At 46.3% G+C, this 11584-nt stretch overlaps 3 protein-coding genes across 3 annotated transcripts in view; all 3 read left to right on the top strand.

The window, feature by feature from the left end:
* Positions 1-942: 942 nt before the first annotated feature.
* Positions 943-2811, top strand: LOC112136378 (mediator of RNA polymerase II transcription subunit 15). Its single transcript, XM_024258048.2, has 4 exons — positions 943-1100; positions 1177-1229; positions 1298-2671; positions 2737-2811. Exons 1-3 carry the CDS (start codon positions 1084-1086, stop codon positions 2461-2463), a joined length of 1236 nt encoding a protein of 411 aa, XP_024113816.1. The 5' UTR covers positions 943-1083; the 3' UTR covers positions 2464-2671; positions 2737-2811.
* Positions 2812-4966: 2155 nt separating this feature from the next.
* LOC112136349 (putative mediator of RNA polymerase II transcription subunit 12) lies at positions 4967-8141 on the top strand. The gene is made up of 4 exons (XM_024257985.2): positions 4967-5158; positions 5237-5307; positions 5473-7944; positions 8014-8141. Exons 1-3 carry the CDS (start codon positions 5142-5144, stop codon positions 7929-7931), a joined length of 2547 nt encoding a protein of 848 aa, XP_024113753.1. The 5' UTR covers positions 4967-5141; the 3' UTR covers positions 7932-7944; positions 8014-8141.
* A 1460-nt stretch (positions 8142-9601) lies between these two features.
* The window catches only part of LOC112136336 (protein unc-13 homolog B), a gene marked incomplete in the record, with an annotated part of 71577 nt that continues 69594 nt past the window's right edge, over positions 9602-11584 (top strand). Inside the window, 1 exon segment of the mRNA XM_036213481.1 lies at positions 9602-9819. Coding sequence (XP_036069374.1) covers positions 9798-9819 — 22 coding nt within the window.

The following is an 11584-nucleotide window of genomic DNA, read 5'->3' as shown; positions in this document are numbered from 1 at the left end:
TGATGGATGGATGGATGATGGAGGGATGGATGGATGATGGAGGGATGGATGGATGGATGGATGATGGATGGATGGATGGATGGATGATGGATGATGGATGAACAGATGGATGGTTTCTGATGACTGGAGAATAAAGTTCAGTGATTCTGACTTTTTTTTCATTCTGAAATCTGAGTTTCCACTGAAACACAAAGTCAAGTTGAACAAGTGAATCTAAGGAACCTGCTGAGCCGTGCAGAAGAACAACAGTCTCCGGCTGACGTCAGAGTAAAGCAGTCAGGGAGCGGGTCATCAGTGTAAATGAGAAGCTGCTCAGAAGTGGTAAACTTCTTCTTCTTCTTCTTTTCCCTTCAGGGGTCGCCACAGCGAATCAGTTTCCTCCATCTAAGCCTGTCTTCAGCATCCTCCACTCTAACACCAGCCACCTTCATGTAGAAGTGGCAAACTAGAGGTCAGATAACATAAATACAAGGGCGTCTCAGATTTTCACATCACAAGTGTGGTCAAAACCTAAAGAAATAAATATTTTCTCAGTTACTCACTAGTTCCTTGTGAGCCCCATCTAGTGGTGTTTTGCTATTACTGCACTTCAGAAGCAAACTACCAAACTACAGGTCACATTTTCCTCCAATATATGCAGGAAGAAGAAGCACAGATAGTTCCAGGTAGCAGTAAACTGAACAGCAAATCCCCACTGTAAACACTAAAGCACCAACAAGCCTTTCATGAAAACTAGTAAATGTATCCAAAGCAAAAACGTCCTACAGAAAGTAGGGTTTGTTAAAGGATGAAGAAAAAACGTTTTTGTTCTTCCTCTCCTAATATTTTCCGGTAGGCTGCACACTGGTACGTGTAATCCTGCCCCCCCACAACAACATTAACATCAAAGCTCCTAAAAACCCTCCTCTGATCGTGACAGTGGAGGTGGCTCCATTGCTTCCACCTGTTCCTAGTATGTCATTTAAGAAGAGAGCTGTGATTGGCTGTCAGAGCAAAATAAAGGACTGAACAGCACTGGTCTCAGTAACGCATCAGAGGACAGAGAGGAAGGGTTGGTTATGGTGGCAGAGCTGACTGAAAACCATGAGACTTCCTTTATGGTACCTCGTAAGGAACGGTTCAGTGTCGATGACGCCTTTGCTGCCTGTCTGATCTGACTGTTTCTCAACCTTTCAGTGCTGTGCTGTTGTGGCTGTTCTTTGAAGAGGTTCAAGCTTCACCAGTGAAACGTAAGACCGAAACATTTCCAGTCTGTTCTGCACAGTAACAAATGCTGCTGTTTCATGTTTGTCTTCAGCTTCCTTTCAAAGTGGCTCTAAAAGTTTTGATCCCAGTAAGCCTCAGCAAGTCTCCAACTACCACGCCCAGGTTCCACACTTCCAACCGGAACACCGCGCCAAAACCCGCCATAAGATCAAGGTGGTCCGCTACAGACTGGATCCTTGGTCCCAAATATGGCTGAAGTCTGAAGTAGAGTCTTACCAAGTAGATCCCGACTCCCACGTAATGCGCTACCAGGTTGAGCCTCAACAACCTGCTCAGGCAATTCGCCATCAATCTGTGCCTCAGCTTCAGTTTCAGCCTCAACGGCAAATTCAGCCGAAGGAGGCAACCAACCAAGGTGGGTCCCAGAGTGGTTCACTGGGGGTGGAATCCAATCAGGGACAACCACCCTTCCAGTCTCAGAAAGCACCTTACCTGGCAGAGGCCCAGAATCAGGCCCAGGTGTTTTCATACCAGACAGAACCTCAAAACCAGGAGGAGTCACTTCAACCAGCTCCCCATGTTTTGGTTCAAAGTTCACCCTACCAAGTTGAGCCAATGACACAGACCAAAGAATTGCTCTACCAAAATGAACCTCTGACCCAAATGGTGTCTTTCCAGGCTGAGCCCCAGATTCAGGTCCAAGGATTATCCTACCAGTCACAGCCTCAGTCCCAAGTGGTTTCCTTCCACACAGAGCCCAAAAATCAAGACCAAGGTCTTCCATACCAGGGAGATCACCAAATGCTGGCCCAAGGAATGTCCTACCAGGAAGATCCTCAGTCCCAGATGACCTCCTGCCAAGCTGAGCCTGACCTTCAGACTCAAGGGGTGATCTACCAGGTAGAGCCTCAGTCCCAGGTTGCATCTTTGCAGATGGAGCCAAATTTTCAAGGCCAAGACTTGCTTTACCAGGCAGAGCATCAGATGCAGGCAGCCCGAGAGGTGTCCTACAAGGTAGATCCTCCGTACCAAACGTTTTTTCACGAAGCAGAATCCCATATTCGGTCTCGTACACCATCCATTGATGCAGATCCTCAATCTCAAACAATGACTCACTCAATGTCCAACTCTCAGCCCCACATGGTTTCCTATCAGACAAGCCCCCAAGCTCCAAGTGAAGCTTTGCCATCATACCAGCCTGAAGAATGTGCTTTTTTCAGTGAAGACCAAGGTTTTGAGCCACCAACATCAGCCTAACCCAGATCAGATGCTGTCATTGTGAACCAGATCCTGAGCTTGGTGTGGCACCAATAGCCTCTAAGAAAAGGCCCTTCAGCTCACTTCACTTTGCTAAGTTCTACTTCAGCAAGTTGGAGGGTCTGTTTTTTTTCTTTTTTGTTCTGAAGCTTGAGGGTCGTCCGAGCTTTGGCCGCTCTCAACAGCTCATCAAGAGGACCCAGAAGGGGTAAGACTTGTTCCATGTTTCACAGCTTTTGTCTTCGGCTTTTACAAATGAATGTTTCATTTCAGGCCGGATCCCAGTGAAGCTCTCCTTCCCCTCTGTGGGCTTGACAGGAATCGGAAAATAAAATGTTGTGCCAAGCATCTCAAGGTTCAGAGACGTCACTTGTGAAATTAAATGAGTAAAGATATTGAATGTCAAAAGAAACTTGAGGGTCATAGAGGGGGGGGGGGGCTCTGCTCAAAATGGGGGAAAACTTTGATTCTGTCACAATCAAAGATTCAGTTTCTAAACTTCTTAAAAGATGATGATGATGATGATGATGATGATGATGATGCAGTGACTTTTCCATCTTGATGAAGAGCAGTTGTTTGAAAGCATGAGGTAGGATGTCTGACTCTTACCAGACAAGCTGCTGCGGGATCATCCCACTCCGACTCTTCTGGAACGTCTTCGGCCCACATTTCTTGATCAGCTTGTTCACAAATGATTCCTGCATTATTTTACAGAAACACTGGAGCCTCCACACTGCCTCTTGAAGGGAAAATGCTTTTTGGAATTTCTTCTCGCATGTCTAGAAGTCCGTCGGCAGCATCTCTGCAGTGGTCTCTAACTGATGCAGTCTTAAGTCTGATCAATAGATGGCAGCATTTAACACCATTTGAATATAAAAGTTGGCAACTGAGCTGTGAAAGCTTCATGTTTGAGTAGTGTGGAGAATAATTTCCATACAGGAACAAAGGTTTTTTTTTTGTTTTTTCTCCTCTGAATGCAGCAAACCTCATCCACACGAGTATGACTGGATGCTACTGTAACCTGTGTTTTATCTTGTAATTGTAAAGCAGAAGTTGCTGCTCTGATGTCAGAACGTGTCATCGTGCTGCTTCGTTCTTAAATCCTTCAGGCTTTGATTTGCTCAGTTTCCCTTCAATTAACCTGAACATCAAAACTACTCTTTCATATGAAGTTCAGTGATTTTCATTTATAAACCTTCATACCTTTTTCTGCTCCTGGTGTGTAATGGTAATACATTTAAAATCACTACAGAAAGTGGGAAAGTGATATAAAAGTTTTGATCTTTGTCATCAGACTCCCTGGATGATGTCGGGTCAAACATTGATGACAAACTACATCCTCTGAGAAGCTGATGGGTCACATCTTTAAACATGAGCAGATTCTCAGAAAATGCATCACTTTACATTTGTCATGTCTAATAAATGCTACGAGGGTGTTTGGTGAGGGAGGAGCTTTCCTTCATGAGGCTTTGTGTCAAAGGAACAGAGTTCAGGCGGTTTTTCTAGGACCAACAGTCTTAAGTTTAGGAGCGTGAAATGAAAGACTTGAACTTCAGACGGCGTCAGAAGTGAAATCTTCTGTCCTGAAACATGAGTTGATTCTATAAGCATCACTTGGGATGACTTTTAAGATGTTCCAGTGTTTTGGAGAGATCAGTGAAAAGCATGAGTCCAGATGAGCAGCTCCTTTCTGTTCATGGACTGGCTGTGTGAATATAAACCAGAAGGAAGCCGTGAAAGAACGGAAGTATTTGTCCAATAAGTGAAGGATCAGAGGGATGTCATCTGCAAAGAGTAAAACCTCAGCCTGATGATTCTATCAACCTGTGAGCACTTTTATATTTCCTGATACTCATCTTCTTCTTTCACGTTAATTCTCCACTGCAGAGCCTGTTTTTCTGAATCTACTGCAGCCTGTCTATGAGCTCTATTGTCCAAACCAGTTCAAACATGGTCATGGTGGCGTTTCGTTGGTGTCTGTGGGTCTGAAAAATGATTCAAGTTTTGTTTGATCATTTTGGCTGTTAGTTTCAAACTTCAGGTCCTCCAATTGTCACTGAGCAGTTTTACAACAACCTGAGCCAAACATTTGAGCCTGCAGCTTCAGACACGAGGATAGTTGCTCTTTTCACTGAGACAGGATGTTTTGATATTTACATTTGAAATGAAAAAAGTGAAAAGCAAAATAAAGAAGAATGATGACCTTAAACTCTCCTCCTTGTCAAAGGGAGAACGGTTCAGTCTGAGGAGGTTGTTGGGAGGAGAGCAGAGTTTTAATGGAGTTTTTATTGTTTTTTCTGACATACTGGAATGTTGATAAGAATATATATATATATGTATGTATATTTTTGTTGGTCTAGTTTGAAAGTCCCCTCGCTGGCTCACACTCCTACACAGTAGGTGTCGGTAATGCACCTTCCTGTTGGTGCCAACCGCCATTTAAACCCCAAGAAGAAGAAACTCTCCTCCTGTCTCACAAGGTAATAGTCAAATTAAGACTTCTTAAACAGCTGAGAGTCATAAGTAGCCCCGCCCACATTGGTTCCACCTGTTCTCATTTGAGTTTTTAAGACGTTTCTAAGGTTTTCTCTTGTTTCTCATTGTGAAAAGCAAGAAGAAACAAAGTTGATTCATCGGGTTAGCTGAGAGTTGTTGTTTTTGGATCACTTCCTGAAACCATGGGACGAACTCAAAGGTAACGTCTGTTTCCGATGGTGTTTGCTGCTGCTGGTTCTCTGTAATGCTGAAATGGCTCATGTTTCTCCATGAACAGGACCTCCTACCTCGCTGGTGTGCTGATGTTATGGCTGCTGTTCTTTAGGGAGAGTCATGCAAGTGTAAAATGTAAGGCTCAGGTAAAAATTACTTTTGTTTGACATGTTTTGTCATAGTTTCTTAGATGAAGGCTGTTTTAGATGTACTCATACAGTATGTGGATGATGGTGATCTTTATTTTGTGTCATTAAAAGTATGGCATGTTCATAATCCCTGTGGATGCCTCCTCGACAGCTCCTCATGGCTTTGAGTCGGACACATGGGATTCACGGATTCCTGGCTTTGATTTTATGTCACAGCACCAGGTCTCTGCAGTCCAGCCTCAAGCTCCTCACTATTCACCAGTTCATTCTGAGACGCCTCTCCTGACATTAGGGCCCAAAGCACCTCACAACCGGCCCAAGCAAAAAGACCAGGATCAGAGGGAAGAAGATCAACCAATACTTCAACCCCAGACGCTCAGCTACCAGCTTAAATCTCCTCCTTGGTCACCCAACTACAAAGAGGATACTCGACCTGCCGGACCTGACCACCAGCACAGACCTCTGCCTCTGGGGTATAGCTACCCTCAAAAACCTGGGAACCAGGTATATGGTCATCAGCAAAGACCTCAGTCTCAATATCGCGGTTACCTCAAGGTATCTCACCCAGAGGTACCAAGCCGCCAACAGAGACCTCAGATTCGAGATCATGGCTATTCCCAGAAACCTAATTCCCTGGGTCTGAATCAGCAACAGAGAACCCGGCCTGGGGTTTTTAGTTATGCCCCCAAATCTAACCTTGAGGTTCCAAATCAACACCAGAGAACCAAATCTCAGAGTCAAAGTTACTTCCTGAAAGGACCATCTGAGGTACCAGTCCAGCAGAGACCTCATGCTTACCTCCAGAAACCACAACCTGAGGCACCACCTCATCAGCAGAGATCTCCCAGTTACCTCCAGAAACCACAACCTGAGGCACCACCTCATCAGCAGAGATCTCCCAGTTACCTTCAGAAACCTCAACCTGAGGTACCAGCCCAGCAGAGACATCCCAGTTACCTTCAGAAACCTCAACCTGAGGTACCAGCCCAGCAGAGACATCCCAGTTATCTACAGAAACCTCGACCTGAGATACCAGCTCAGCAGAGACCTCATGCTTACCTCCAGAAACCACAGCCACAGATGCCAGATCAGCAGAGACCTCATGGATACCTCAAGAAACCACAACCTGAAGCACCACCTCATCAGCAGAGACCTCACAGTTACCTCCGGAAACCTCAACCCGAGGTACCAACCCAGCAGAGACCTCACAGTTACCTCCAGAAAAGACAACCTGAGGTTCAACTCCAGCAGAGATCTCACGAATATCCCCGAAAACCTCAAGTTGAGAGACAAGCCCATCAGAGATCAAATAAACCTCAACCTGAGGGACCACCCCATCAGAGACCTTACAGTTACCCCCAGAAAGTACCACCTGAGGGATCAACCCCTCAGCAGCGACCTCACGATTATCTCAGAAAAAGACAACCTGAGGAACCAGCCCAACGGAGACCTCACGATTACCTAAAGAAACCTCAACCTGTGGTGCCAGCCCATCAGCAGAGACCTAATGGTTACGCCCAGAAACCTCAGCAAGAGATGCCATCTAATCAGCAGAGCCTTCAACCCATCAGCGATGTCTATTTCCAGAAACCTAGGCCTGAGAAGCCAAGTACTCAACAGAGACGACCTCAAGTCCACGGCTCTACTGAGAAACTTGAGGCCCAAGTATTGAGGCAGCAAAAGAGACCTAATTACCAAAGCTTTGGTTACTCTGAGACACCTCTGCCCAGAGTACTAAACTACCAGCTGGAGCCTCAAACTCGTGGTTATTCACTTAAACCTGAGGCTCAGGTTGTTAAATATCAACAGAGAACCCATGTCCAGAGTCATGGCGACCACAATAAACCTCAGCCTGAGGAACCAAGTCCCCATAGAAGACCTCAGGGGCAGAGCAACCAACAAATTATCCCATCCTATGGCTCTCAATTCCTGTTGTCTCACTACTTTCAGAAATCTGTTCCTCAGACATCAAGTAACCAACAAGAGTCTCAACAGGGTGGACTTGGTCATCAACTGAATTCTCCCTCACTGCCTCCAAGCAACCAACAGAGACCTTGGCTCCACAAGTATCCTGTCCAGGAACCCGGTTATCAGCAGAATCCTCTGAGCTTCAGACACAAACTAAGTTCTGAGACTGCATTGTCAGACCTTCAGCAGAACCCCCCTTATCTCCAGAGACCGACCTACCTGGAGCCACTTCGAGGAGGCAGGTCAAAGCAGCAGAAGTCTAGTAACAAGCAGGACATTCAGTCAGAGAAGTCAAGCCACCAGACGAGGCCTCTCCTGCAGGGCAGCAGCTCTGTGGAAGGTTCTCGGCCCCAAATGCCTTTTCCACCGGGACTTCAGGCCCAAGCAACAGCTCGACAGAAACCTCAGCCCCAAGAGGAGCAGAGGGAAGGGTCAAGGCCCCAACTCCTGATCCCTCAGCAGAGATTCTCACCTCAAATGCTTGCCCATCGACAGGGCTCGGTGGCTCAACAGCAGGTACCCGAACCCCACCCTCTACCGCCACAGGGGCCTCAAGCATCAGAGCACAGGCATGGCCCTTGGCTCTGGGCTTCAAGATACGCCATGTTTGGTTCTCCTGGCTCCAGCCGCAATGAGGAATGAAAACGGGTCAAAGGTGAGCAGCGAGCACCTTGATGGCATTTTGGGTTGATGTTTTCTAAATGCATTTTCTTCATTTTCATAGTGACCCCGACTCCCTTTGCAGAAGACGTAGATGACGATTAACTTTTTTTTTTTTTCTTTTTTCCACACATTCCTTTTGGAATTTCATCCAGGTATTTTGTAGTTGAATTAAAAGGGTTATGAAGCCTATTCTGTGTGGAAGTCTTTGTGTGCTTAAAGGCTCAGTTCTGGTCCTTCTGGGTATGGGCTCGGTTCTGGGCAAAGGCTCAGTTCTGAACCTTTGGGGTGAATCAAACAATTTTTTAAAGACATTTTTTATTTAGGTTAAGGGCGTGTCTTCTTTGGCAGGTAGGTGGACCCAAACAAGCTCCTTGGTTTGTTGCTTTCAGATTACTGATGTGGGAGGAGTTAACTCCAATATGTCCGTTCCACTTCCGTTGTTTTTTTTTTTTAAATCCCTTTCTGGCCACCTGTTTTCTGTGGGACATCAGATCATCTGCACAGAAACCCTTAGGGGTCACTTGTGTGCAGCGGGTGTTGGGCGGGGTCAAAGGTAAAGGGAACCGGTATGGCGTGACTGTCACCGCAATGAGAACCATAACAGTGTTTTCTCTGCTGCAGTTCTTCTGAGTTTTATAATGTGAACTAGTAAAGGAGGGTTTAAAAAACAAAAATTTGAATTCTTATCGGCTATAGAAATACATTTTGTTCAAACTTTAAGCTTGAAATTACTACCTCTAATTTGTTTTCTTCACCCTGAACGGGACGAGGACGGCAGGTGTAAATGCCAAAGAGGCATGGATTTTAAAAGCATCCATTGACTGTATCTGGATGACTGACTGTGGGTTAGAAAACCTGGTTCATCCTGAGAAGAGAAACTGTTTTGAATCCCGTTGAAGGTTCATTTGAATCTTTGGACCCAAAATAAAACGCTGGCCCATGAAAAGCAGATGAACACATGATTGAAACGGAAATGTCACTGCCCCACATAAAGAGCAGAAGTTTTAATGAATATCTTAAATTCTTTCATATTAAAACTCTGATTAAAAAGGTTGAAAACAGTATTACATTTTCCTCCAATCTAAATACTACATGCATAAGTGTAGAGTGAGAAACTACTCCCAGATTGATTTTTTTTTTGATAGAATTCTATAAATGTATGAATATCTTAAAAAGATTAATACACCCGAGGCATGTAAGACTGAAACAATATGTGCTTTTTTTGTTTGAATAATTCCCCGTGTTGAGAATTTTTGTTTTTGCTAGTATCAAAGTTTTCTTTACCTTTCTATGAATATTATGGTTTTGTTTGACTTGGAAGTATTTCATTGTGGTTGCCATGTCCTCATTACCTTTCTGTTTACTCTAATTGATTGTCTTTTTAGCGTGATGACAATAGTTCTTTTTTTATGGACTTTTTACAGTTATAATTTGTAAATTTGTATGATCAATAAAGTTCTTTAAATAAAATGTTTTAATGAACAGTTCTGATTGGTCCGGTTTATCTGGAATCCATTCAAACTTATGGTCATGTCCTGACGGGACCATAAGTTTGAATCATTAAAAAAAATCTGTCAGACTGGGACTGCAGACCAGAACCGGTCCGGTCCTTTCTGACTCGTTTGGACTCAAATGACTGATTTTACGGCAGGAGGAAGCACCTGTTGGAGTCTGCCTCGAAATTCCTACGCTGACTGCAGCTCCTGAACGCAGCACGAGAGCCAGCCCCGCTCTGGAGGATCTCCTCCCGCAGTCGCTCCCGGTGCGGGTCGCAGTTCGCCCTGAGCCCGCCGGAGGAGGAGGTGCAGGAGGAGGTGCTGGAACCGCACAGACCGGACCGCAGAGATGTCCCTGCTGTGCGTCAGAGGTACGTTCTCACGCACAAGTGCGGGAAGAGAGCTGACCTGAGAACGCGTCCATGCAGGTCGGAGGATCCGTTCATGATGAAGTCGGTTTAACGGAAACCCGGTTCTGTGCCCGAGTGAACTCTGAGGTCAGGCTTGACCTGACGGGAAATGAACCAAGAGAAAACTTTCAGAGAATCCGAATTTGATGCGTGCAGGTCCAGGTCCTGCTGGTTCCCCTGCAGGTCCAGATCCTGCTGGTTCCCCTGCAGGTCCAGGTCCTGCTGGTTCTGCTCCAGCTGGTTCGGCTTCTGCTGGTCCATCCCTCCCAGAGTTCTGTTCTTCATCAGACCTGTTCTCCATCAGGCAGGAGCATTTCTGAGGTGCTGCTGCCTCTTCTGTGGGTCACATGGAACCCTCAGGTGTTGGAAGTTCTGCAGAACCTGATCCTGGACCTGGTTTTCCTTCAGTTTAGTTGAATTTGACAGATCCAGTCGATCTGTTCTGAAGTTGGATCTTTTCTTTTTGCTGTGATTCTCATGTATTTTGTGTTTCTGAACTTTTATCAGAAGTTCTTGACCTCTCTGGTTCTGCTGACTCAGCGTTTCCTCTGGTTTCTGGACCTTATCTAGTCCTGATGGTTTCTCAGAGATCTTCTTTTCTGTGAGATCAGCCTCACCGTCAGCCCTGAAGCTGACAGGCAGCTCCTGCATCCGTCCTCCATGAGACCGGCGGCGGCGGCGCCGGTTCATGTCAGAGGAATGCGGACAAACCTGCAGAGCGCCTGAACTTCCTGGTGGAGGAATGACGTTCCTGGAAGATCTGTCACAATGCAGAACACTCTTACAGACCACGTTTGTGTTCTGGATGAGGAGAAACCCCCCCCTCCCTGAAGAAAAGCATCATGGGAGGCGGCTGACCCTGCAGACCGCCATGCGTCGGACTGACGGTGGAACCAGCAGAGCTGGAGAGGCCGTTTGGGTTGGAGGGGGTGGGGGTGGACTAATCCTCAGGCCATCTGCTGCGCTGCGTTCATGCGCACTGCGTTCATGCGGGATGCTGGAATCACAGTTCTTCTTCCTGGTCTCTGTCTGCTTCTTTCTGCTTCAAAGAAGTTCCACATTTCCTGGAGGCGTGGCCAAACAGCATTGTCTGACGTGAGGTGTCTGACTCGGGTCACGACTCCGGGGTCACGGATGTGACTCCATCTGTGGCCCGAGTCTCCCAGATTAGAGGCATCAGATTGAACATGACCAGATGTTTGTGGTCGGTAAGCAGATGGAGAACGTTCTCAGGGACCAGGTGTTTCTTCACAGCAGTGGGAGGGGCTTGCAGGTTTCCGTTTATTTGAGGGTCGGTTGAGAACGAATCTTCATTTGATGAGGAGATTCTAGAATCCCTCTGAGAACGTTCCATGACGACTGACGGTGCAGACGTCTGCGCAGACTGGTGCCGTCTGCTCCCTGTTCATGCTCCTCCTGCGGGGCCTCGAGGACGGTCAAAAATCCAGAGCAGCAGAACAAACTCCTGAACCTGCTGCAGTTTCTCGTCTGAACAGTTTTATGAAACCAGAACTTTCCGGTTGTTCTGAGACCCCAAAGTTCCGGTTCCTGCCGCAGAAGACGGATCCGTCCAGAGACTGGGGCACAGAGGGAGGGGTCTGTCCAATCAGAACGTTTTGACTGATTCCCCCCCCCCACACACACACACCTGTTTTCACTCACGAAAGCTTAAAGCTGTGATTTTATAATAGTCTTTCAGAGTAAACTATATCCATATAAATGATCA

Source organism: Oryzias melastigma, linkage group LG9 (genome assembly GCF_002922805.2).
Source record: "Oryzias melastigma strain HK-1 linkage group LG9, ASM292280v2, whole genome shotgun sequence".
NCBI lineage: Eukaryota > Metazoa > Chordata > Actinopteri > Beloniformes > Adrianichthyidae > Oryzias > Oryzias melastigma.
The sequence above is the reverse complement of the archived record's forward strand: the minus strand, read 5'-3'. Positions and strand labels throughout refer to the sequence as shown.